This window comes from Phyllobates terribilis, unplaced genomic scaffold, assembly GCF_046119375.1.
Source record: "Phyllobates terribilis strain yellow unplaced genomic scaffold, ASM4611937v1 Scaffold_3__8_contigs__length_932513732, whole genome shotgun sequence".
Taxonomy (NCBI): domain Eukaryota; kingdom Metazoa; phylum Chordata; class Amphibia; order Anura; family Dendrobatidae; genus Phyllobates; species Phyllobates terribilis.
This window is the reverse complement of record NW_027362763.1, coordinates 453387808-453414235: the sequence shown is the minus strand read 5'-3', so window position 1 is coordinate 453414235 and position 26428 is coordinate 453387808. Positions and strand designations below refer to the sequence as shown.

The window sequence follows — 26428 nt, the reverse complement described above, 5'->3', positions numbered from 1 at the left end:
CACTAGGGGTACGGCAGGCTCACTATAAGCAGAGGGTTGATCCTCCTGTTCTGCTTGTGTGGAGTCTTCTGCCTCCTGGACCGGCTGCTCTTCCAGCTCTACCTGTTGCTCCGTAGGCACTTGGGATGCTGGTTGGAGGAACGTGAGGACGGGTACCACAACTGCACCATTGACTTGAGTCCAGGACCGAGGGAAGTCTCCGAGCACAGTACTAACCATATCTTCCCTTTCCTCTACGGGTCGATGGTCTTCTTGTTCCTCTTCAGGGTTCCGTAGCTGTTCAGGACACTTCTTCAGGTGATCCCGGGATACAATGGCTATGGTCTCCCCTCCGTCTTTACTGATGGTACAGACTTTCGGGTTCTCGTGGCTTGAGGGCAGTACGGTGTACGGGTCCTTCTCCCACTGGTCGTCCAACTTGTGGAGCCGTCTTTTCCTCTTCAAGACCTGCTCTCCGGGTACCAGGGGAACAGCGGGAGCATACTGGTTGTAAGTTTTCTCTTGTCTTTCCCTAGCCTGACAGAGACTTCGCTCCACGCTCTCCTGTACTTTCCGGTACTGCTGCTGCCTCTCTGTTTCCCAGTCTGCTTCTGGTGAAGTGTCCTCGGGTGTCAGGACTCCCATTTCCAGGTCAACAGGTAACTTACCAGGTCTCGCCCTCATTAGGTAAGCCGGGGTACAGTTGGTGGAACCTACCGGGATGTGGTTGTATAGGTCCACCAGATCGGGCAGCTTCTCAGGCCACAGACTGCGTTCTTCCAGGGGCAACGTTTTCAGGAGATCCATTACCACCTGGTTCATTTTCTCACAAAGTCCATTAGTTTGCGGATGATAGGGTGTCGTCCTTATCTTCCGGCAGCCATACAGATTGCAGAATTCCTGGAAGACCTCCGCTTCAAAGGCAGGTCCCTGGTCCGTCAGCACTTGGTCCGGGTACCCGTGTGGACGGCAGAAGTGCTGCTGGAAGGCTCTAGCTGCTGTTTGAGCCGTTAAGTCCTTAACGGGGACGACAACCAAGAACCGGGAGTAATGATCCACAATGGTTAACGCGTAGACGTAGCCACTTCTGCTTGGGGTCAGTTTTACATGATCCAAGGCTACCAGTTCCAACGGCTGCCGGGTGACGATGGACTACAGGGGAGTCTTCAGGCTGGCACGGTCCTTCCTTCTTAGGTTGCACGGGCCACAGTCTCTGCACCACCTCTCGATGGTTCCCCTCATGCCTACCCAGTGGAACCGCCCACGCAGCAGGAACTCCAGCTTCTTCCATCCGAAGTGTCCAGCCCCGTCGTGGTATGCTTCCATCACCATGGCTGCGTCTCTCCGTGGCACCACTACTTGCCAGATTAGTTCATGCGTCCGGGAGTTAACCATTCTGTGGCACAACTTCCCCTTGTAAAGGAACAGTCGACTCTTCTCAGCCCACAGTTGCCTGGCTTCCTCCGGAGCGTCTGGGTCAAGGCGAGCCTCTGGCCGAGTCAGCATCTCCTTCACCAACCGGACGGCAGGGTCACTGTCTTGCGTTTCCTCCCAGTTGTAGTGAGGCAAGGGGTTAAACGTAGCGGCTTGCTTACTCCTTACCCGATGGGAATACTGGATAGTCCCATGACGGTGGAACGCGGGGAGTTCGACTTCTTCCAGTCCCTCTGGATCTTCTCCTACGTCCGGTAGGTTTGGCATCCTGGACAGGGCGTCCGCATTGGTATTGGAGCGTCCTGCCCGGTATTTGATTGTGAACTCGTAGTTGGACAGACGGGCCATCCATCTCTGCTCTAGGGCACCGAGTCTTGCCGTGTCCAGGTGTGTCAACGGGTTGTTATCGTGTACACGGTGAACCGGGAAGAAGCGAGGTAGTGCTTAAAGCGTTCGGTGACTGCCCACACCACTGCCAGGAACTCTAGCTTAAATGAGCTGTAATTCTCAGGGTTTCTTTCGGTGGGTCGCAGTTTTCGGCTGGCGTAAGCGATTACTCGTTCTTTCCCCTGCTGGATCTGGGACAGTACGGCTCCTAGCCCGATGTTACTTGCGTCGGTGTAGAGGATAAAGGGCTGGCTGTAATCAGGGTACGCCAGGATTTCATCCCCCGTGAGGGCCATCTTCAGCTGGCGGAAGGACTCTTCTTCTAACTTCTCCCATCTGAAGGGTGGCTTCTGGTTCTTGGCCTTCCGGGACTGGCCTATCAGGAGGTCCTGCATAGGAGCTGCCTTTTTGGTGAAACCGGGGATGAATCTGCGGTAATAGCCTACCAACCCGAGGAACTGCCGCACTTCCTTTACACTGGAGGGACTTGGCCATTCCTTAATTGCGGTGATCTTATCAGGGTCGGGAGCCACTCCATCAGCGCTCACCACGTGTCCCAGGTACTGCACCTTTGGTTTCAGGAGGTGACACTTGGAGGGTTTCACCTTTAGGCCGTAGCTTGCCAGAGCTTCGAACACTTCCGCCAGGTGTTTCAGGTGGTCCTCATACGTCTTGGAATATACGATGAAATCGTCCAGGTACAACAGGACCGTCTCGAAGTTTCTGTGGCCCAGACAGCACTCCATTAATCGTTGGAAGGTTCCTGGTGCATTGCAGAGTCCGAACGGCATGCAGGTAAACTCGCTAAGTCCCATCGGGGTGGTGAATGCGGTCTTCTCCCGGTCCGCCTCTGCTACAGGAACCTGCCAGTACCCACTAGTGAGATCCAAGGTAGAGAAGAAGTTAGCAGATCTTAAAGCAGCCAAAGACTCCTCTATCCTTGGTAAGGGGTACGCATCCTTGTGTGTGATACGGTTGATTTTCCGGTAATCTACACACATCCTCATGGTGTTGTCTTTCTTTTTGACTAAGACTAGTGGAGCTGCCCAGGGGCTACAGCTATCCCTGATTACCCCAGCCTCCTTCATGTCTCTAAGCATCCCCTTGGCATGTTGGTAGTGTGCAGGGGGTACGGGTCGATACCTCTCTTTTATGGGAGGATGGTCTCCCGTGGGGATGCGGTGTTCTACCCCCTTGACTCGCCCGAAGTCTAACGGGTGTTTACTAAACACTCTCTCGTACTCTTGAACCACCCGATAGACTCCCTGTTTCTGGTGTGAGGGAGTGGAGTCAGTACCCAAATGTAGTTGCTGACACCAGTCCTCCATTGTTTTCTGAGAGCCGTTACCTTCCTCCGGGGAAGATGGAGGCAAGGGTTCTACGGACTGTATGGAATCTTGATTGATGGTATACAATTTGGCTAGCGTGGCATACCGGGGCAGGTACACTTCCCTCTTCCCGATATTTATTATGCGAACGGGCACCCTCCCATGGCGTACATTGACCACCCCCCGTGCTGTCAAAATGGTGGGCCTACTGTCTGAGTAAACTGGTTCTACCATTGCCTGGTAATCTCTACCTCTCAGACCAATAGCTGCCCGGCACCAAATCATCATTTCACTTTTCGGGGGCATGGCAATAGGGAAAGGGTCACACATTCGCACGCTACCAATCTCACCACCGGAGAGTTCTAGCTGTTGCCGTCGCATCAGTGCCCGGATCTCTTTCTGGAGCACTCGCTGCTGGCCAGAGCTGGCGTTCTTGGCAACCTGCTGTAAAAGGAAAATCACCTCTGCAAGACAATTTTCAATTACATTAGTTCCTAGAGTTATCTTTGGGTGACTCTCGTGTTTGTCAATGTCTACAATGATCAGTCCCTGTGCTGCCAGTTCGACTCTACCGATTTTAATGGTCACCTCTTTAAATCCAATCTGTGGCACGGGCTGACCATTGCTGGCGATGATACTCAAGTCGTCGTCAGGGTAGCGGGTGATATCCGAGTCATTCCAGTACTGCTTGAAGAGCACGTACGGGATGGTGGTGACCTGTGACCCGGTGTCCAGTAGGGCACTCATAGGAATGCCATCCAGTACCACGGGTAAGACTGGACGTCCTCCCACATATTTGTCGCGCCAGTTCGATGGGCCTGGTGATCTTTTTCCTGGGGGTTGGCCCTCTACCCCAGGTTGTGCCAGTTTAAAGGACAGTACCTTGCCATATGTCCGGGTTGATTGCAGCGGCGGCAGATGGGTCGTCCGTCCTCGTTGTATCGGTCGCTGGGTCTTCCTCTGGCCGGTGGGGTCCTCCTTGGTCGACGCCACGGGATGTCCTCCGGTCCGGATGCCAGCTGGATCTTCCCTGGAGTGGAAACCTGTAAAGACTGCACAGTTCGGGTTAGCGCAGCAACGCTTTTAGCTAGCTCTTGGACCTGATGGTGTAGGTCTGGAGCCGGGTCATTGTTCAAAGCCTGCGCATCAGCTCCCACAGGCCCTGCCGACAAGGGCGTCGCCTCCTGGTGGTAAGTGGTAGTGGGGCGTCTGGGGGTCACAACGCCACCTGGTGCCGGTTCTCGAAGCACCCGGATGGCTCTTTCCTTGAACTGTGCAAATCCCAGATGAGGGTCCTGTAAGGCCATTGCCCGCAACTGGGTTCGGTGGGCATTGCAATATAAACCCTCTATAAATTGTTCACTCAACAGCCTGTCCTCGTCTCCCACGCCGTCAGGGTCGGTCTGCTTAATGGCTCTCAGGGCCTCTTGTAGGTTCAGGGCATAGTCCCTTATACTCTCATGTGCCCGCTGTTTGCACCCGTAGAATCTAAGCTTGATCTCGGCTGAGGTGCGGGTATAAAAGGTGTCCCTCAGCCGGGTTAGTATCCCTGCGCCAGTCCTCCCCCCAGGTGGCCAGGACTTTACCTCCCTTTGGGCTGCCCCGGTTAATTGGGCCACAAGGATGCTCACTTTTTGCTCCTCTGTGAGGGGGTACACCTGGAAGAGGCTATCCAGCTTTTCACTAAAGTCATGCAGGGTATGTGACTCCCCTGAGTACTGGGGTAGCCAGGCTGCCCCCGGGATATAGGGCATGGTGAAAGGCATGACCGCAACAGCGGTGGCGCTGGCGGGGGTTGAAGCGGTGAAGCTCTCCTCCGTATCCGGCATCCTTCTCCCCCCTAGTGGACCGTGGCCTACCTTGCGATGATCCTCTTCCATAGGCCGCGGCTCCGCAGTGGATCGTCAGGGTTGAGGACCTTCCGTCGCGCTCCTGTGACGTCGGCGTCTGCTGGGCTCCTTCCAGGACCTTACGCAACCGGACGTGAGGCGGGGCTTCAGTTCTCGCGCGCTTTCGGAGTCCACGCCCCTCTTCTTCCCGTGCGGCGTCCTCAAGATGGCGTCCAATGGCGGGAAAACTCCACGTATGGCGGGAAGAAGGCTGAAGATGGCGCCGGATGGCGGGAAAACTCCACTGATGGCGGGAAGGAAGCGGAAGATGGCGCCGGATGGCGGGAATCTTCACCACAGGTAAGTTTGAACAGTCTTTTTCAGGCACGCAGTACCCGGTGGTTGCGGGCACGAAATCCTGCCGACTACGCCAAAAGTTGACGCGCCCCTGGGCCTGTGTCGCGCTGCGTTGCGCACGCGGGAGCTTACCCGGAGCCGGATCTTTTGAGGGTTGTAGTCTCGTGGCGGTGATCCGGTCCGTGCCCAGGGAGTCAGACTAAGTGGCGCTGTATTAGCGGTAGATGTTGGACGACTACGCCACCCGTTGAGTACAGCTAAGGAGCTGCTGCTGCAGGGCAGACCGCTGAGGCCGGTGGTAGGATTATGCAGCGTGATAGTATAACCCCCAACAGGAGGGGTATGGCCTCAGGGATGATGGGGGTAGCAGGAACCACTCGGAGACGGTACGGTGTAGTTCAGGGTCTTTACTGGTGACAAAGATAGACCCTCCCGGAGTACTGGCTAGCGATTGGGGCCTGGTCAGTCCTTGAGCAGATGGGATCTCCCCTGGCCAGGCGGAGTTGTAGGCCTCCCAAACTAACGATACTCTTCTGGCTACCTTGCTAGAGGCGGGTATAAGTAGCCCACGTCCCTGAGTGTACCGTGTGGTGCTCACCCGTATGGCCGGTGACTCGGGGCCTTCTAGTAGCTTCTGCTCCACGACGGCGGTGCTGGTCCCACGCATGTGACCGTGCCTTCGGGTTTCTGGGCCAGAGGACCTGCAATCCCCTGCCGGTCGGTTTCTGCTGTTGGATAGGAGTTAGTCCCCACAGCCTCGGACTCCGGGTCCGGTGATAACTTCTCAGTCAGGGCGAGCTCTGCAGCTGCCAGCCCCTGACTCCTTGTAGCACTGCTCCCACAGAGCTCCTGATGTTCTTTTCCTATATCTGCTTCTCTGTCTCTACTTCTTCTCTACTCACTAACCCTGCCTCAGCCCTAGGTTTATATAGGGGAAGTTCTTCCCCTCCCAGGACTGGGCAGGAGGTGTGGCATGCACAGGATCCCTGACCAAGAGACCTCCCACCTGCTCTCAGACATAACATTGCTGTTACTGTGGAAACCAGACCCCTGGGGTGCCACACTAGCATCTTCCTCCACCTCCTCTGCTGACCTCATCTCTTGGCTGACTGTGGGTTGACAGTAAGTGGGATCTCCGACCTCATCATCATCACCCTGTGCGTTATCTCACCCGTCGTCCTCAGAGCCAACCTGTTCCTGCCCTGACAAAAAACTAAAGTTGTCGCTCCAATCAGGTATTTGAGTCTTATCATCGTCTTCCTCATTGTCTCCACCAACAGGAGTTACAGTTTGGGAATGAGGGTCTACATTATGGTCAGAACCTTCTGCGTCTGGTCCTGGATCCGACTCATAAAGATTCTGGGCATCAGTGCAGATCATTTCCTCGTCTGGATTCACAGAAGCGCTGGAGTCGACCTCTGATTCCCAGGCTATAGTATGAGTAAACAGCTCTGCAGACTCAACCATCTGTTCTACCTCATACTCAGACGGGCAGCTGGAGATTTGGGAGCTGTGAGGAAGCAAGTGCGATTTGGGTGACACCTTTGAGGACTGGAGTATTTGTGATGTTGAAGTTGATGTGGAGGAGAGCCCACTTAAAGGAGCACTTGATATCCGTTGAAGCACCTGCTGTTTTTGTGCCTCATCTGGAATTTGTAGCGATTGGCGTGGCCGTAAGAAAGGGATCTTATCACATTGTCCGCTAAAAGAAGTAGACATTTTAGTTTGGCTGGAAGATGGTCTTTCTTCTGCAGATGTTACTGTTGCTTTAACACCTACCCCACGGACACAACCTTTTTTCCCCTTCCCAAAACGCCTATTCCCCTTTCCACCAGCAGCAGGCCTTTTTCCACTCATTTTGGTGGTTAACTAATTCACAACTCTGGAGTTGTTTGCACAAAAAAACAATGGATGGTAACCGAGCAGAGCTGAGTGGCCAAACTGTGGTATTAGGCCAAAACTATTGGCTGGGTTAGATGCAGAAAAAAATTATTTTGAATTTGCAACCTGATGGAGGTCAGTATAGATGGATTAATAGAACAAGACCCACACACAGCTAGAAGCCCAATATTTTTTCAGAGGTAGATGCAGGAAAAAAATATATTCAGTTTGCAACCTGATGGAGGTCAGTATAGATGGACTAATACAACAAGTCCCACACACAGCTAGAAGCCCAAATATTTTTTCAGAGGTACTGTAGATGCAGATAAAAATTAGTTTTAATTTGCAACCTGATGGAGGTCAGTATAGATGGACTAATAGAGAAAGTCTGACACACTACTAGAAGGCCAAATATTTTTTCAGAGGTAGATGCAGAAAAAAATATATTCAGTTTGCAACCTGATGGAGGTCAGTATAGATGGACTAATAGAGAAAGTCCGACACACTACTAGAAGGCCAAATATTTTTTCAGAGCTAGATGCAGAAAAAAATTATATTCAGTTTGCAACCTGATGGAGGTCAGTATAGATGGATTAATAGAACAAGACCCACACACAGCTAGAAGCCCAATATTTTTCAGAGGTAGATGCAGAAAAAAATATATTCAGTTTGCAACCTGATGGAGGTCAGTATAGATGGACTAATACAACAAGTCCCACACACAGCTAGAAGCCCAATATTTTTTCAGAGGTAGATGCAGAAAAAAATATATTCAGTTTGCAACCTGATGGAGGTCAGTATAGATGGACTAATACAACAAGTCCCACACACAGCTAGAAGCCCAAATATTTTTTCAGAGGTACTGTAGATGCAGATAAAAATTAGTTTTAATTTGCAACCTGATGGAGGTCAGTATAGATGGACTAATAGAGAAAGTCCGACACACTACTAGAAGGCCAAATATTTTTTCAGAGCTAGATGCAGAAAAAAATTATATTCAGTTTGCAACCTGATGGAGGTCAGTATAGATGGACTAATAGAGAAAGTCCGACACACTACTAGAAGGCCAAATATTTTTTCAGAGCTAGATGCAGAAAAAAATTATATTCAGTTTGCAACCTGATGGAGGTCAGTATAGATGGATTAATAGAACAAGACCCACACACAGCTAGAAGCCCAATATTTTTTCAGAGGTAGATGCAGAAAAAAATATATTCAGTTTGCAACCTGATGGAGGTCAGTATAGATGGACTAATACAACAAGTCCCACACACAGCTAGAAGCCCAATATTTTTTCAGAGGTAGATGCAGAAAAAAATATATTCAGTTTGCAACCTGATGGAGGTCAGTATAGATGGACTAATACAACAAGTCCCACACACAGCTAGAAGCCCAAATATTTTTTCAGAGGTACTGTAGATGCAGATAAAAATTAGTTTTAATTTGCAACCTGATGGAGGTCAGTATAGATGGACTAATAGAGAAAGTCCGACACACTACTAGAAGGCCAAATATTTTTTCAGAGCTAGATGCAGAAAAAAATTATATTCAGTTTGCAACCTGATGGAGGTCAGTATAGATGGATTAATAGAACAAGACCCACACACAGCTAGAAGCCCAATATTTTTTCAGAGGTAGATGCAGAAAAAAATATATTCAGTTTGCAACCTGATGGAGGTCAGTATAGATGGACTAATACAACAAGTCCCACACACAGCTAGAAGCCCAATATTTTTTCAGAGGTAGATGCAGAAAAAAATATATTCAGTTTGCAACCTGATGGGGGTCAGTATAGATGGACTAATACAACAAGTCCCACACACAGCTAGAAGCCCAAATATTTTTTCAGAGGTACTGTAGATGCAGATAAAAATTAGTTTTAATTTGCAACCTGATGGAGGTCAGTATAGATGGACAAATAGAGAAAGTCCGACACACTACTAGAAGGCCAAATATTTTTTCAGAGCTAGATGCAGAAAAAAATTATATTCAGTTTGCAACCTGATGGAGGTCAGTATAGATGGACTAATAGAGAAAGTCCGACACACTACTAGAAGGCCAAATATTTTTTCAGAGCTAGATGCAGAAAAAAATTATATTCAGTTTGCAACCTGATGGAGGTCAGTATAGATGGATTAATAGAACAAGTCCCACACACAGGTAGAAGCCCAATATTTTTTCAGAGGTAGATGCAGGAAAAAAATATATTCAGTTTGCAACCTGATGGAGGTCAGTATAGATGGACTAATACAACAAGTCCCACACACAGGTAGAAGCCCAAATATTTTTTCAGAGGTACTGTAGATGCAGATAAAAATTAGTTTTAATTTGCAACCTGATGGAGGTCAGTATAGATGGACTAATAGAATGATGCTATGCCCAAAAGATTTTACTTCACTAGGTGCAGTAAAAAAATTGGTATTCTATACACAGGTGGTATATCTTGCAACACAGATAGGCTACTCCACTGACTAACACACTCTGCAATAGGCCAAAAAGGATTAGCTTTGCTAGATTCAGCCAAATGCTGTGAAAAAAACTTGCACAGCACTGGCACAGACCTGCCTGGCAAAAACTGATAGGAACTGATGTAACCTAGTCCTGAAAAGGACTCCAATTACAATTAGTCTTTACTCCCACAACCTATCTATTTAAGAGCACAGACCTCCCTGATAAAAGTCGTAGGAAATGCTGTAACCTAGTCCTTAAAAGGACTGCAATCACAACTATTCCCTACTCCCAAGCTATCTGTATATTTGTGCGAAAATTGGCTTGAAATTAACAAGGTATAGCGCACACAGCAACAGCGGTGCCATCTAACACGCAGCTGCAGCAGTGAGAAAATGGTGGCGACGGGGAAAATGGCTTGGTCTTATAGGGCAAGGACATGTGACATACACTGCCAATGACACATGCCCTTGCTTGTGTGAAAAAAAGCACTTCGCTCCGTGTGTGCGCTGCTGATAGGCTGACAGATTGCACCTCCCCACTGCAAATGCGGGAAAGAGAAAAAAAAATGGAGATCTTCATTGTTCCAGCAGAGATCCATCCCCTGCCCCTCCCCCCACCCCGCTGTACACTCAAACTGCGTATTAACATTAATTTTCATCATTACTGAGAAAAAATCCAGTTATGATTTTGGTGCACGAACAGTTATCGAACATAACCTCGAACAGCCGAATTTTTCTCAAATTGTTCGTGTTCGCCGAACGGCTCGAACACCGCCCAAAACAGCTCGAATTTGAGATTGGCGAACAGTTCGAGTAGAACAACGCTCATCTCTAATTACTACAAGATGGGGACCGTTATGGGCAAATTACTACAATATGGGGACCAGGATGGGCACATTACTACAATATAGGGACCAAGATGGGTACATTACTACAAGATGGGGACCGGGATGGGCACATTACTACAAGATGGGGACCGGGATGGGCACATTACTACAAGATGGGGACCAGGATGGTGAACATTACAACAAGATGCGGACAAGGATGGAGACATTACTACATTATGGGGAAACAACTACAAGATGGGGACATTACTATAAGAAGCTGATCAGAATTACTATATGGTGCTAATTGTAAGAAAAAAAAAATCACTGTATGTCGCCAATTAGGGGACACAAAAAGGAAATAAAAATTAAAAAAAAATGCAAACCTGTACTATAGCCCATAAAATGAATGCCATTGAAAAGAATAAAATAAAAAAGCCAAAAATGTTAAAAAAATTATCCAAAAGGTGTATAGAAAAAAACAATATGGTATCATTAAAAATTTCATATCATCTTGCAAAGAATGCAGCCCTTCAAATTCACATTCCTTCTATGTGCGGCCCATCTACTTAGCCGAGTTTGAGACCCCTGGTCTAGGATGATCAAGATATATTGATGCCCACGAGCAGATTTAACCAGGGGTCCAACCAAGTCCATGGCAATTCTCTCTAACACCAACTGTAGGGATTGTACTCACTCAGGTGCGATGTGAGGCAAACAGGAGTCATGTTCTTTTAAATATCCAGTACAGTTTATTGGCTTCATAAACTGGCCAGAAAGTAAAATGAAATCAAACAGTCTTCAGTGCAGGCAAAAAGCAAAGTAAACAGTCCTTTTATCAAAAGTCTCTGGTTAGCCAGTGCTGTGGTCACACAGGCTGGCGTAGCATCCAGTACACAGCCTAGTCTGGAGACAACCACAACAGGAGGCCTTCTCCCTCCAGACACACAGGCCATGTGCCAAACAACAGCCTCTATTATACAGGCTGTTTATCCACACCCAGAGGTGAGGTATGTGGGTTGCTGGACCTGCCCATCTCTCTTAGCAACCCGTACCCCGGCTCTCAGGTGAAACAATTAATCCTCTGCACTAGAGAAACTACACCGGGTTACATCACAGAGACCAGCCATCTCTGGGATACATTCCTCCCATCGACTACACGACCATTAGCTACCTTACAGTCTCCATACACATTAGATTAAATTAGGCCAGCTATACACTAATATATATGATAAAATCCTGATTCTCCCCAAACTGATGATGTCACAGAAGATGTTGGTGGGTGATTTGAATTCATACTCTTGATCCTTTTGTTCTATAGGCAAATAAACCACTGCCCGAGCTCTCTGGCAGTTGCCTAGTTCTTTCTTCCTACAAATACCTATATTCACAATTCATAGAGAGTAGCTCAAATGCATCAGAGTATATAGAACACCGATATGAGAAAAATTCAAGCCAATAAAAGCAATATATACTTTATTAATAAAAAGGTAAAACCAAATACATGCAAAACATACATATAAGAATGGAGCACACAGGTGTAGAAAACCCAGTGGGGGATATCACTACATGGTAATGAAATACATGATAAAATGCCAAATTTGGATACAATGGATACTGGATGCCTGTGCTAGCTTTTCTTCTGCGGTGTTGCTATCAGTGTGTCAAGAGTGGGAGAAGAGAGTTGCATTGACAATCCAACACAATGGGCAGCACTTTGAACACATTTTATAAGTGGTCATAAACTTGTAAAAAACTCCTGAAAGAATAAAGTTACGTTAAAACCAAGCACACCATTGTTTTTCTCATGAAATTCTCAATACGTTTCATGTGTCACATGACCCTCTTCCTATTGAAAAAAATAAGTTTGGATCCAAAATGGCCGACTTCAAAATGGCCACCATGGTCACCACCCATCTGGAAAAGTTTCCCCCTCCCATATACTAATGTGCCACAAACAGGAAGTTGATATCACCAACCATTCCCATTTAATTTAGGAGTATCCATATAAATGGCCCACCCTGTACAGAAAATGAATACAGCATGCTATAATAACAGCATCCTATAATAACAAAACACACTGGGTAAGTATAATAATATGCTGGGTGAATTAGTCAGAGGCCCTACACAATCAAATATACAGGTATATATGGGCCCACGAATACTAATGAGCTGTAAATGAGCCAACCCATGTATCCTATGAGGTGCACAGCAACATAAGATAATAAGTAAATAAATCAATCATGCCCCCATATAGTGGAAAAAGTAGAGGGTGATGTCCCGCCACAGTGCATTTTTCTCATATTGGCGTTCTTTCTTTTTATAGAAAGCACATCATTGTTCATCTGGCTGAGTGTTCATACAGTATGTATGAGGAGTAAGAAGAAATAGCTGACAGTTATCTAAAGTAAATGAGCACCTTTAAGATGAGATATATAATAACGTTTATATTTTTAGTCACATGTAATCAAATATGTGGCCATAAAAGCTATATTATTACATTTGTTTTTGTGAAAAAAAGTTTCAGATGAATAAACTTACTTGATGTGATAGATCAATTGTCTTTGGATGTACCTAAAATTTGTGAAATCCTTTTTTATCATTTTCCTCTTTGCTGAAATAGATATAATTGAAATAACATATAAAACTTGTAGATTCCAAAATTAGACACCAACAAAGTATGTTTTTTATGATTCTCTTTTCAGTGCTGGTAAAAGGTCAAGTCACCACTAAGTACTATCGGTTCTTGGCGAAACATGGCGGTTGGGTGTGGGTGCAGAGCTATGCTACAATTGTGCACAACAGCCGATCCTCCAGACCACACTGCATTGTTAGCGTGAATTATGTTCTCACGTAAGTAAAGTGGGGAGTCTTTATTTTTAATCATGGCTGAAAAAGTGTCTTTGTTTGCTAACATTTTGCTGTTTTTGGCTGGCATTGCTGAGGGAAAAATGTCTTTGTTGGTTCTTCATGGTTCACACGTTAAATGTATTGTGATATTTATATAGCACTTTAACGGGACATCTGGTTTTCTTCAGTACAGAACAGTCTGAGTGTCTTAATTTCAACCAGATTGGCCAATAAATCCATAAAAATAAAAGTGATGGAATATATTTTTGAATCCATTGCTTATTTATTGCAAGAGTCTGAAGTTAGATGTCATTGATGTGCACTTTAAAAGAAATCTGGCTCATAAGAGAATAGCAGCACTTCTAGTAGAAATATTTTTCCATGGGAATCCAGTATTTGCACTGTAGCTAGAGTTCTTTATAAGGCATATGAACCATATCTCTATTCAGCTGACACGAGAACCTGCGGTATCTGTGATACTAGCATATCGTAGGTTTGTTATTTGTATTTTTATATAGAATCAATCTTTGTACTTTTTATATATCTTACTTATAGCATTGTTCCAAAAATATCAATCATAGCTCAATGGCTTAAAATCCTAAAATAAATAAAATTGTCAAGAGCAATCAGCTTCCATAAGTGCTCCGTGCTTATGATATCACCCCTTGAAAACCCGTCAGAGGTAGGTAAAATGCTTTAGCTCACCTGGTTGCTCATGGATACATCCTGTAGTTCTTTCATGACAGGTTGCCAAGCTTATAAGCTACTTGCTATTCTTGTATATACACTCCTAACATTGCAACACCAAGAAGGAAAAGTCATGAATTATGGAAATCACAGGATCACTAGACATGTTATTGATATGTAAATTCTGAAATTATGTAAACGTCATGCACAGAAATACACACACTTACACGCACTCGGACACATGGGACACGGATATCTCCGGTACCGTTTTTTCTGGTACCGGAGATATACGGACGTGTGAAACTGGCCTAAATGCATGTAAATCGTTCTGCTGCTGGTAGCTCCCTTCTTTGCAATTACTGACAAAATATGTCCCAGATGCATGTGATGGGAGACAAGTCCGAAGATGCTATAGGCCATAATAGCAAGTTTAGGCCACACAGGCTGCTCACAGTCGCATGAGCAACATGCGGCCTGGTGTTGTTGTACTGAAAAACTGTTCCTGGGACCCTTTGGAGAAATGGCTGCACCACTGGTTGCAAAACTAATCCATTCTGTACTGCAAATGAAATTGGACGTCACATACCAAGCTTAGAGTTTAACCTTTTCACCACCGTGGGTTTTTCCATTTTTGCGCTTTCGTATTTTGCTCCTCTTCTTCCCAGAGCCATAACTTTTATTTTTCCGTCAATATGGCCATGTAAGAGCTTTTTTTTTTTGCGGGACAAGTTGTACTTTTGAACAACACCATTGGTTTTAAAGTGTGGTGAAATTGCAAAAGAGGGCAATTACACAATTTTTTTTTACCATGTTCAGTTAATGCTAAAAATGACCTGCTATTATGATAACCCAGGCATTACGAGTTCGTAGATACCAAACATGTATAGATTATTTTTTACTTAAGTGGTGAAAAAAAATCCAAAGTTTACAAAAAATAGTCACCATTTTCTGAGACCTGTAGCATCTTCATTTTTGGGAACTGGGGCAGGGTGAGGGCTTATTTTTTCCGCGCAACGCTGTTGTTTTTATTGATACCATTTTGGGGTAGATACGATCTTTTGATCGCCTGTTATTGCATTTTATTGCAATGTGGTGGTGACCAAAAAAAACGTAATTCTGGCATTTTGATTTTTTTCTCATTACGCCATTTACTGATCAGATTAATTCTTTTTATATATTGATAGATCGGGTGATTCCAAATATGTATATATATATTTTTTATTGTTTTATTTTGAATGGGGCGAAAGAAGGGCTTCAACCCTGCTGTGTGTAGCTAAAGTTCTCAGTTGCTATGAGCCTCTATGAAAGAGGGGGATGCGACCTTGAACGTACTCATATGTCCAAGGTCATTAAGGGGTTAAACAGTGTCTATATCAACTATTAGAAAATGCTATTAGAAAATGCTTGGGCTAAGTGTCAGAAGTCCAGTTATAGGTGTTCCATTGACTTCACACCACAGCTCTCAAAGGTTATCATGGTGCAGAGCAATATGACATTGGAGGCTCGAATGGATGAGTCCCAGTGATGAGTCCCATGTTTGTCTTAAAAATGAACATTTTATTTATGGTAAAGTTAATTTGTCCAATTACTTTTAAGCCGCTGAAGTGATGAGGTTTTGTAGAAAAATGGTTGCAATTGCTAAACATTTCACAGGATATTTTTGTTCAACCCCTTTAATTAAACCTGAAAGTCTACACTTCAGTTGCATCTCAGTGGTTTCTATTTAAATCAAAATTAGTGGCATGCAGAGCCCAAATAATGAAAATTCTGTCACTGTCCAAATATTTCTTGACCTAACTGTAATTCTTCACACAGTTAGATCCTCCAAAAAGAAAGGAGTTTATAAGCACACGAAAGCTCACATTTCATCTGCTGAAATCAGTAATATTACAGTATTCAGTAAGCTTTTAAGTCCCATGAGGCTATCATCGCTAAAATTGTATATTAAATTTGGAATAGAATGTAACTAAAACATTCTCCATTCTTTCCCTCTATAGTTTTCCAATGCAACATGTTTGCAAACTCTCCTAGAATAAAAAATCTGCAGAAAAACTATACTGTATGTATTATCTAGCAGATATAGACTAGTTGGTAGGACCTGCTAAAACTGAACTGAGATCACCTGCCTTTTCTAGTAGATTGGATAATTAAGCAAGGCTATGTATTGTGCATATTGAGCAAAGGTAGAGTTGTGGATTGTAAACTGGCTTCCCAGTAGTTTGGAATGTCTGTCTATAAAGAGTCATTATTTTACTTCAAGCTAAATGCTAGAAACTTGGTTGTATTTTGATTCTAGAATCCCACTATTTTTAGAATGGTAGTGATAGATTTAGCATGCTTATTGAAGTGTCAGATGTATGTGTGACTATTAATTACTTTCCAGTTAAGCTATGGGCACATAGAGCTTTTCTAAGGTGGTTAAAACATAGAATTTTTTTAGTCATAATCGTTACAGGAACGCTTCCTCTTTTTTAAGGAGTTTTTGGAGGAGTTTTTTATTTACTCATGTGCACTCAGTATGAGTTTAACAATGTTAAGTGATAGGATCCCGGCTTGCAGTCAGCTCCACATCATCTGTTTAGAGGAATCCTTTGCGCAAGCTCAGCTGTGATGCTAGTTACTACTCAATGTGACGCTAGTCATTCACAGCGTCTATAGGACACCGTGAGTGGTGGAGTCGTGACAGTGCCTCCATCATGATCGGAAAGGTGAGCATTTTTACTTAAATTCGGTAACGTTTAGCGAATAAGTGTGGGAAAATTATTGTGGGGCAACTACAGTGTTTTTAACAGTTTAGCTAGCACAGTGCTTGAGTATGATAAGCAGGGGAACGTGTGTGATGAGTGGAAGGACTGGAGAGAGCTCAGAAGAGGTCAGAGGAGCGGCACGCTTGTAATTTTTTTTTTCCTTTAACTTTAAGTGAGCAAAGCGCGGCTAGCCAATCCGAGCACAGGAAGCATCCACACTGTCCAGACACAAGGGCTTCTGCCATTGGCTGCTGAAATCACATGTCCTCTCTATATAAAGAGCGGCCATGTTCCCTTAGTGCCATTTTATGCATGTCACTGCTGACAGACGCTGCTGCTGAGTGTTCTCTTGTTTAATGAAAGATATTAGCTAAATATATAGTTGTTTGCAAGTCAGATAGTTTAGATAAGTAGTCTGCTGTGTGCCTGTGAAATTGACCTTGCAGCACATTTTTTTTCTTGTGCAATTACTCAGGACAAAACAGCAGGGCCCATGACATAGAACTGTGTTGTGCACTGCTTGTATTGTGCTTTATGCACAAGTATCCGTTCAATCTACTTTTTTCACTTGCTAATGTGATACAGCAAGCAAGCAAGCCCTTGTAGCCCGACTTTTAATTTTGTGGGGTTGAAATTCAGCTGTATGCAGACTCTGCAGAGCTTCTGAGTGCAGAGCACAAAAAACTTTTCTTTTTCATTTGCTAATGTGATGGCACAAGCTATAGTAGCCCACTTTGTCATTTTTTGTGGGTGAAATTCCGCTGCATGCACAGTAAAAAAAATACATTTTTTCTGTTGCTAGCCAGACTATAAAAAATAGTATTTTTCTGTCGCAATCGTGATACACTCCGCTAAAAGCCACCTACTACTTTAATGGCGTTGAACTTCAGCAGTTTTCAGAGTAAAAAAATAGATTTTTTATGTTGCTAGCCAGACTGCAAAAAATATTTTTTTCTGTCACAAATGTGATACTAAAAGCCACCTACTACTTTAGTGGCGTTGAACTTCAGCTGTATGCAGAGCTTATGCAGAGTAAAAAAATCTATTTTTTGCTGTGACTAACGTGATACAGCAGGCTAGATCTGAGTTTGAAATATCTTGGAGCATATATTCTATGTTATACAGTCCTCATCCACAATAAAAAAAATACTTTCTTTGATTCCTAAAGTTATACAGCAGGGGACATCTCAGTTTGAAATAGTTTGGAGAATATCTTGTATGTTACACAGGGCCTCATCTACACTAAAAAAATACTTTCTTCTTTTCCTAATGTTATACAGCAATGGACATCTGTCATGCAAGGTGTGGGAAAGACTTAATGCAACACAAAGGGAAGCCAGAAAGGGATCCCACACTCTAGGGAAAGGGGGGAATGGAGACCTGCTAACCTGATCTAATATCACCCTGTCTCCACTAATGTCCCTGTATTGGCTCTTCACCTATCACTGCACGTGAACCACACCCTGTCTGTCCCTGGCGTTTGGCCCTGGCTAGGGAAGGGAAGGGGATGAGCACTAGTCGATCCCCACTGACCACTAAAGACAACAAGGGGGGAACAAACAAGGGAAGATAGCTTAGCTTTTAGTCAACTTCAGAGAGATGAACACCTGTCCTCATAGCTCCAGAGAGGATGAAGTAATGCACTTGCTCCGAGCCATCACAAAGGGCAATGTGAGTATCTCTGACACCTCCCTCTAGCAGACAGCAGGTATTGATCCACCCATTCCAGACTGTTAATTAGCCAGAGGAAGATAGCTGATGGGTCCTACAGAAACGGCCTCTAAGAAGGTGTCTGCAATGCTAAACGAAGAGATCTCCTGCAACCAACTGCAGGGCGACTCTCTGTCACTTCTGACACAGCCGTGACAGCACCCCCTCCTCTATGAGTGGCCTCCGGACACTTAGGACCGGGTTTCTCAGGATAAGAGGCATGCAATGAACAAACCAACCTGGGAGCGTTCACCTCTGATGCTGAAACCAACATCCTCTCCTTTGGACCATAACCCTTTCAGTGCACCAAATATTGTAGAGGCGAGAATCTACAATCCTCGAAATCTGGAACTCCATATTACCATCAACCATTACTGGGGGTGGTGGTAGATGTGAGAGCTCAAGAGGTTCCACATACTTCTTGAGTAAAGACCTGTGGAACACATTGGCCAAGGGCCTTGAGTAACTTCAAGACGAAATGATGCTGGGTTAATGACGGAGGTTATTTTATAGGGACTAATAAACCTAGGTCCTAGCTTCCAAGAAGGAACTTTCAAGCTTATATATTCCTGGTCGACAACCACACAGTCATTCACATTAAGGTCTGGACCTGGCAAGCATTTTCTGTCAGCCATACGTTTATAACAGTCTCCCATGATCTTTAAATTACTCAGAACACCCTGCCATACTGAGGACAGCAGTGAAGCAAACCATTGTTCCTCCTCAGGAACTCCCGAAGCTCCTCCCCTACTAAAGGTACCAAACTGTGGGTGATAACCATATGCATCAAAGAACGATGACCTGCCAGTGGATTCTTGACGATGATTATTAATGGCAATTTCTGCCAGCGGTAAGTAGGATGCTCAATCCTCCTGCTTTATTGACACACTCGGTCTGTCCATTTGACTGAGAGCGGAAGGCAGAGGAAAAAGACAGTTCAGGATATAGCGCAGAAATGACTACCCGTTTCTGTAATATCATGGCAGGGCTCTCATGGTCACCACCACCAGGGAAGCTCCGGGAGAAAGCATCAGCCTTGACATTTTTGACCCCTGGACGAAAAGTAACAACAAAATTGAACCTAGTGAAAAACAGGGACCATCTGGCTTGCCTAGGGTTGAGACGTTTAGCTGACTGGATAAGTTCTTATGGTCAGTAATAGCAGTAATAGGATGGACAGTGTAACATACCTGGTGGCGTCCTTGCATAGTGGTTCATCTCCCACTGTGCAAGAGCGCGCACTTGATCTCCAGTCCAGACTGCCACTCTGGCTTCTTTCCATGTTTTCTGCTTTGCTTTGCTCTTGCTGTTTAGGGCGACGCCCGCGGAACTTCCTGATTCTTGTAGCTGCTGCAGACACACCCCTAATGCGTCCTCAGCCTATTGCTGTCTGTCACCTGGTATTTAACCCAGCTCCTCCCTGGAATCCATGCCTGAGCATCTTATTCTGTCAGTTGGCTTCTGGTCGCTGACATGCCAGGTCCTGTCTATGCTTCCTGCCTTACGGTATCAGTTCCCGTGTCTGAACTGTGTCCTGTCTGTGCACTGTAGCCAGCTGTCTCTCTGCCTTCCTGGAGGCTGTATTTCCAGGCCTGTCTGAACACGCTCCTAGCTTGTTTGTCTCGCTCTCTGGGGGCCGTATACCCAGACTCGCTCCTGTATTTGTTGCAGTACAGTTTCTGTCTGAACTGTCTCCTAGCTTCCTACCTGTTTTGTCTTTATGTCCGTTTGTTCCCTTTTTCTGCAGTGTCTGAACCAGCGCTTGGCTTTACCTAGGCTCGTTCCTGCATTTTGTTGCAGTAACTGTTCTTGTCTGAACTGTCTCCTAGCTTCTTACCTGTTTTGTCTTTATGTCCGTTTGCTCCCTTTTTCTGTAGAGTCTGAACCTGCACCTAACTTCTACTCGTTATCATTGTACTTCCGTTTGTGAGTTGGAGTCCTTTCGCTACTTCTTTGCAAGTACCTTGTGTGTATCTGGTTCAGCTTTTCTTTTCCAGTCTGTTCCATGTGAACAGAGCCCTATCTCTTTTGCTTTGTCTTTATTTACCTCTTCGGGGATTTATCTCAGCCTTGTCCACCGCGTCTGCGGTTTCGCTCTGCTCAGCCTTGTCCACCGCATCTGCGGTTTCGCTCTGCTCAGCCTTGTCCACCCCGTCTGCGGTTTCGCTCTGCTCAGCCTTGTCCACCGCATCTGCGGTTTCGCTCTGCTCAGCCTTGTCCACCGCGTCTGCGGTTTCGCTCTGCTCAGCCTTGTCCACCGCGTCTGCAGTTTCGCTCTGCTCAGCCTTGTCCACCGCGTCTGCGGTTTCGCTCTGCTCAGCCTTGTCCACCGCGTCTGCGGTTTCGCTCTGCTCAGCCTTGTCCACCGCGTCTGCGGTTTCGCTCTGCTCAGCCTTGTCCACCGCGTCTGCGGTTTCGCTCTGCTCAGCCTTGTCCACTGCGTCTGCGGTTTCGCTCTGCTCAGCCTTGTCCACCGCGTCTGCGGTTTCGCTCTGCTCAGCTTTGTCCACCGCATCTGTGGTTTCGCTCTGCTCAGCCTTGTCCACCACGTCTGCGGTTTCGCTCTGCTCAGCCTTGTCTACCGCGTCTGCGGTTTCGCTCTGCTCAGCCTTGTCTACCGCGTCTGCGGTTTCGCTCTGCTCAGCCTTGTCTACCGCACCTGCGGTTTCGCTTTACTCTGTTTGTTTACCGCATCTGCGGCTCTGAACTCGTCTCCCAGTCTGTACTGGACCCTACCCAGCCTGCGCTCTAGTCTGCCTGTTCCTGTATTCCCCGGTGTGGGTCAACAGCCGTGTCTGGAGTCTGACCTGGAGTAGACCCTGGTCCCTCTGCTCGGTTCCTTCCTGGTGCACTGGCGTCGTATGCCGTCGTGCGACCTTGGTCGGATCGGGTAGATACTTAGTTACGCCCCTCCAGGCCCTCTCCGGTTCATGGCACAGTGGAACCACTAAACACACACACGCCAGTCAGTCCAGGCGTGTGCATTACAGACAGCCCCCTCCAACCAATGTCGCCATTCTACTAACGCCAATTTGATCGCCAAAAGTTCCCTATTACCCACATTATAATTTCTCTCAGCCGAAGACAATTTTTTTTTAGAAAAGAAGGCAGATGAACGCCATTTACCAAGGGACGGACCCTGAGACATCTTTCTCAATCCACCGTAGCATCTCCACATGCACCTCACTCACGGTCCAGCAGTTTGTATGGTTCACCGTACTCCACCCTCTCTCAGAACTGCAGTTAGCCCTCGGTCCCGCAGTTGTGGTCACGTAAAAGATTGTTTCCTCTACACATGACAAAGCTAGGAGGTTGAACTCCACCATCTCCAATCTGTTGGCCACAGAAATGGAGGTTTTAGGCACTAATTTTTTTAAATGTGAACACTCCTGATTATGTTTCCATCTGCTGGGTTGGCTGTAGTGGAAGAGGTGTCAGTCCCCATTACACTAGTTTTACTCTAGTGAAAGTAATTCTTTGGTGCAGATATTGTTGTCACAGGGGTACACATGATATAATTGAAATTGTTTTTCTTACTACCGTGGTATATAAAGCAGGCTACATTTTGGTGTTGATATTGTTCTCCATACAGGGGTACACAATATTGATGAGCGAGCACTAAATGTGCTCAACTTAGTGATTCAGTGGTTTCTCAAAACCTTCCCAGATCTGCCAGAGCTGCTTGTGAAAATATGCCGCATGTGTACCCATTTCAGAAAGTCAGCTATAGTTTCCCTCACCCTGGCAGTGCTTCAGCAGCGTTTGCAGCTTCCGGCTCACTGACTGATGTGCAATGTGACCACACATTGGAAATGAACGTTGCAGATGTTGGGAAGGATTTGTGTGCAGCAGAGAGCAGTTGTAGACTGAAGAACATTGGGCTCACCAGAGGATTTGATTCTGAGGGCCCACCTTTCTCCCCTGCTCAAGAACCCTATAGCTGCTGCAAGGTTTGTGCTATGAACTCTCCTGAAGGAGAGGCCAGGGCCCACCGGAGGATATTACTGCCTAAGAAATGTGTGTGTGAAGGTTCCCGGACACTGTATGGCTGCTTTTTTACTGAGGAGGAAACCGGTGAACCCGGGGGAAACCCTCTCAAACACGGGAAGAACATAGAAACTACTTGTAGATGTTGTCCTTGGTGGGATTTGAACCCAGGACCCTAGAGCTGCAACGCTGCAATGCTTACCACTGAGCTACCATGCTGCCCTCTCTGTTCTCCCGGCTCTGATATCTAACAAACAGGTTATGCTGGAGAAACTTTAACCTACTGCAACTCAGTTTCTTCAGCTCCTTTGAGAGAAACTAATCTTTGGGCAGCCACTCAGTCTACCAAATAAAATTCCTGAGAAGGAAATTGTGGATGGCTTCGCTTCTGGTACTGGGTGCACTACTAATATCATGGCGTGCCATAATTGGAAATATTCCAGGCTGGTGGGAGACAAGCTCATTCCCACAGAAAAGTACCAGCAGCAAGCTAAGGAGATGGGGGCCTCTATCATCATAAAGGAGTTAGCTCATAGCCTAGGAAACTGACCACCGCTACTGTCTACCTTGTGAACATTGTGTTGAAGCTTGAAAGGTGTCATGGGTTTTCCGTGACAGAGAGGAGCCAGAAGACCGCAGCTTCTGATTCCTCCCACTCCTGCACTCATTTGAAGCCTTTCGCCTTCATTTAATCGGTGCAGGGGTTAATCTGCTCAGTTGTGAGCTCCTGGAAGCTTTCCTTCTTTTAGGCTCTCAGCAGATTTGTCGTGTGCATCTCCCCCTACTGTGTAACTCTGTACCTCAACACATCAGACTCTTGTCTACCATGGAAACCTTGAAAAGGAAGCTGGAGACCCACTTCTGACAAGCGTACAATCTGTGGTAACCCTTGCTCCAGCATACCGCTGAACGACTAGCTGTACCCTGACCTACTGTATCCTCACCCATCCCTTGTAGATTGTTTGTGCACCCTCGCAGGCAGAGTCTTCTATCCTTTTCTACCAGTCAATGACCCCTTTTCTCAGGTAAAGCACCACGGAATAAATGTCGCTGAAATAATAATAATTATAGTACTTGTACTCTGGCTCAATTGATGGCACTTTCCTGGTGTCTACCCCTTATTTGATGTGTTTTGGCAGCTTTTGGGTCCATTTGAAGGTGTTGTGTATGCATTTATTTTTGCCTCCTATTGAATCCAATGGCGTTCGACTTTGTTCGACAAATATTCGGCAAATAAATTGGCGAATATTGCAAATTCGGCGAACGTAATCTGAACTGAAAATTGAAACATTCGCTTATCTCTAATGACAACCAAACCTTATCACCTACTTTGAATATGGGACCTGCCGAATGTTTCCTATCAGCCTTCCGTTTCTTGCAAAGCTGAGCCACACGGATATTCTTTTGAACCTCCGTCCAGACTTCACCAAGTTTCTGCATAGCAATCTCTACTCCAGGACAGCCAGAACTCATCCTAGAGAATTCACCAAAATGGGGATGAAAACTATAATTGCAAAAAATAGTCGAGGTTCCAGTAGACTGGTTAACCAGACTGTTAAAGGTGAACTCAGCAACATGAAAAAATGAGGACCAGTCCTCCTGCTAAGCTGCAACGAAACACCTTAAAATTTCTTCTAGCAATTGATTCATCCTTTCTGCCTGACTGTTAGTTTCAGGGTGGTAAGCAGAGGAAATGAAAAATCAATCCCCAATTTTTTACAATGTAAGACAAAACGGACATGTTCATAGTGCAAATTCAGATCAGGCAAAAAAATTAGAATGTCATCAAGGTATACCACAAAAAGTCTTCCAATAATATCAGAAAAGATGCCATTCATATAGTTTTGAAAGACTGCTGGTGCATTGTTGAACCCAAAAGGCACGACAACATTTTCAAATAGATCCTCAGACGTTAAAAATGGTATTTTCCATTCATCACACTTCTGGACAAGTATCAAATTAGAAGCCCCTCTAAGATCAAGTTTAAAAAACCATTTAGCCCCAGTAAGCTGATTATATAGGTCAGGGATGAGTGGAAGTGGGTAAGTATTCTTAACCATAATTTTGTTTACCTCACATGTAAATTGCCTCTTCAGAGAAAAAGAGGACTTGTACTCTATAGCGCCACCTATTGGAAGCAGCAATTTTACAAGTCACAATCAACCCTTTAACGAGTCGTGCAATATGACTTAGGATAAAAACCAAATCAGGATCTCAATTTGCAGACACGGTGTTTCGTGCTGTTGCAAACACTGTGTCTGCAAATTGAGATTCTGATTTGGCTTTTATCCTAAGTCATATTGCATGACTCGTTAAAGGGTTGATTGTGACTTGTAGGATTGCTTCTTTCAATAGGTGGCCCTATAGAGTACAAGTCCTCTTTTTCTCTGAAGAGGCAATTTGCATATTAAATTTCCCAGAGGAGCATTGCATGGCTTATAAGCCTCCTTACCTTGACGTGCCAGAGCTGGTGTGTCACTCTCCATAAGGAAAAACATTACCCCGTTTACCTCACAGAAATCAAGGCAAGGATGGAGACACCCGTCTTTCTTTCACGAAAAACTCCCCAGCAACTATAGGCGAGAAGGAAGGATGAATATGACCTTTCCGTAAACTTTCGTTTATATATTCTTTCATGGCAGTATGTTCAGGTCCTGACAGATTGTACAGATGAGCTATAGGCAATTTAGCATTAGGGATAAGAATAATAGCGCAATCATAAGGACGATGGGGAGGTAGTTTCTCTGCCTCTTTTTCTGAGAACACATCTCCAAAGTCTTTCCGGTACCCCGGCAGACCCTCCATACCAGCGGAGCAAATTTGTAGAGAACTAATACATTTCTTATGACAATTGGAACTCCCCTTAAAAATATCCTTCTGACACCAATCGATAACAGAATTGTGAATATGCAGCAATGGAAACCCCAATATCAACCCAGCAGGTAAATTGTCCAAAACATAGCAGATGGACTCAGAGTGAAATATTCCTACATTAAGTGTCAATTACACTGTTACCAGCTGGACAAAGTTCTGGAGTAACGGTGCCCTGTCAATGGTGATAATTTGAATGGGTCTCTCAAATCTAACTGTCCCTAATCCTAATTTAAGAATCAGTCCTGAATCAATGAAGTTGGCTGCAGACCCACAGTCAATGAAAGCAAATGCAGATAACCACAAGTTCGTTACACACAGTTCCATGTTTAACAGCACTTTATCAGAGGAGTAAAAAGGCACCTGGAAGTCTAGGTGACCTCCTCGACCATCACCCAGACTTAGGCGATTTCCACTGGCTTGCTTCTTTGAGACCGCATCATGCAGTCCCGAAGAAAATGCCCAGTGCGACCGCAGTAAAAGCAGAGTCTGAGATTGTGCCAACGTCTTCTCTCAACGACCCGAGGACTGGCAGCTCCAATTTCCATCGGTTCCACCTCAGGTAAGTAGACAGGTTCAGGGTGAGTGACTGAACCCCCATTTGTTCATCACGCCTCTCCTGAATTCTGCTATCCAATTTAATAGCCTTGGCCATGGCCTCATCCAAGGAACAAAGTGGAGAATGAAGAGTCAGAGCGTCCTTGAGAGTATCTGAAAGGCCTCTGTGGAACTGGCACCTGAGAGCTACATAATTCCACAGTACTTCCGTGGACCATTGCTGGAACTCGGTACAGTAAGTCTCAGTGGGGTGGCTCCCTCCTGTGTCAAAGTCCTAATTTTTGCCTCCGTGACCTGGATCCTGTCAGGTTCATCATATATTAACCTTAATCTAACTGAAGACCATTCCGGGTGCTTATGGGGACAAAGAGAATGCCCAAGTCTGAGGGACTCCTCACAGAAGTGACATGATTGTTCCCTCTGGGACTCATCCCCTGAAGACCATGGTCGCAGTGTAAAAAATAACCTACTACTCTCCCTGAACACCCTGAACTGATCTCTTTCTCCTGAAAATTTATCAGGTAAAGCAACTACTGGTTTGGGAGACAC

At 45.6% G+C, this 26428-nt stretch overlaps 1 protein-coding gene across 1 annotated transcript in view; it reads left to right on the top strand.

The window, feature by feature from the left end:
* SIM1 (SIM bHLH transcription factor 1) overlaps nucleotides 1-26428 on the top strand; it is a 173869-nt gene that overhangs the window by 64322 nt on the left and 83119 nt on the right. The window contains exon 9 of the mRNA XM_073675760.1: nucleotides 13175-13322. Coding sequence (XP_073531861.1) covers nucleotides 13175-13322 — 148 coding nt within the window. The remainder of the gene's footprint in view (nucleotides 1-13174; nucleotides 13323-26428) is intronic.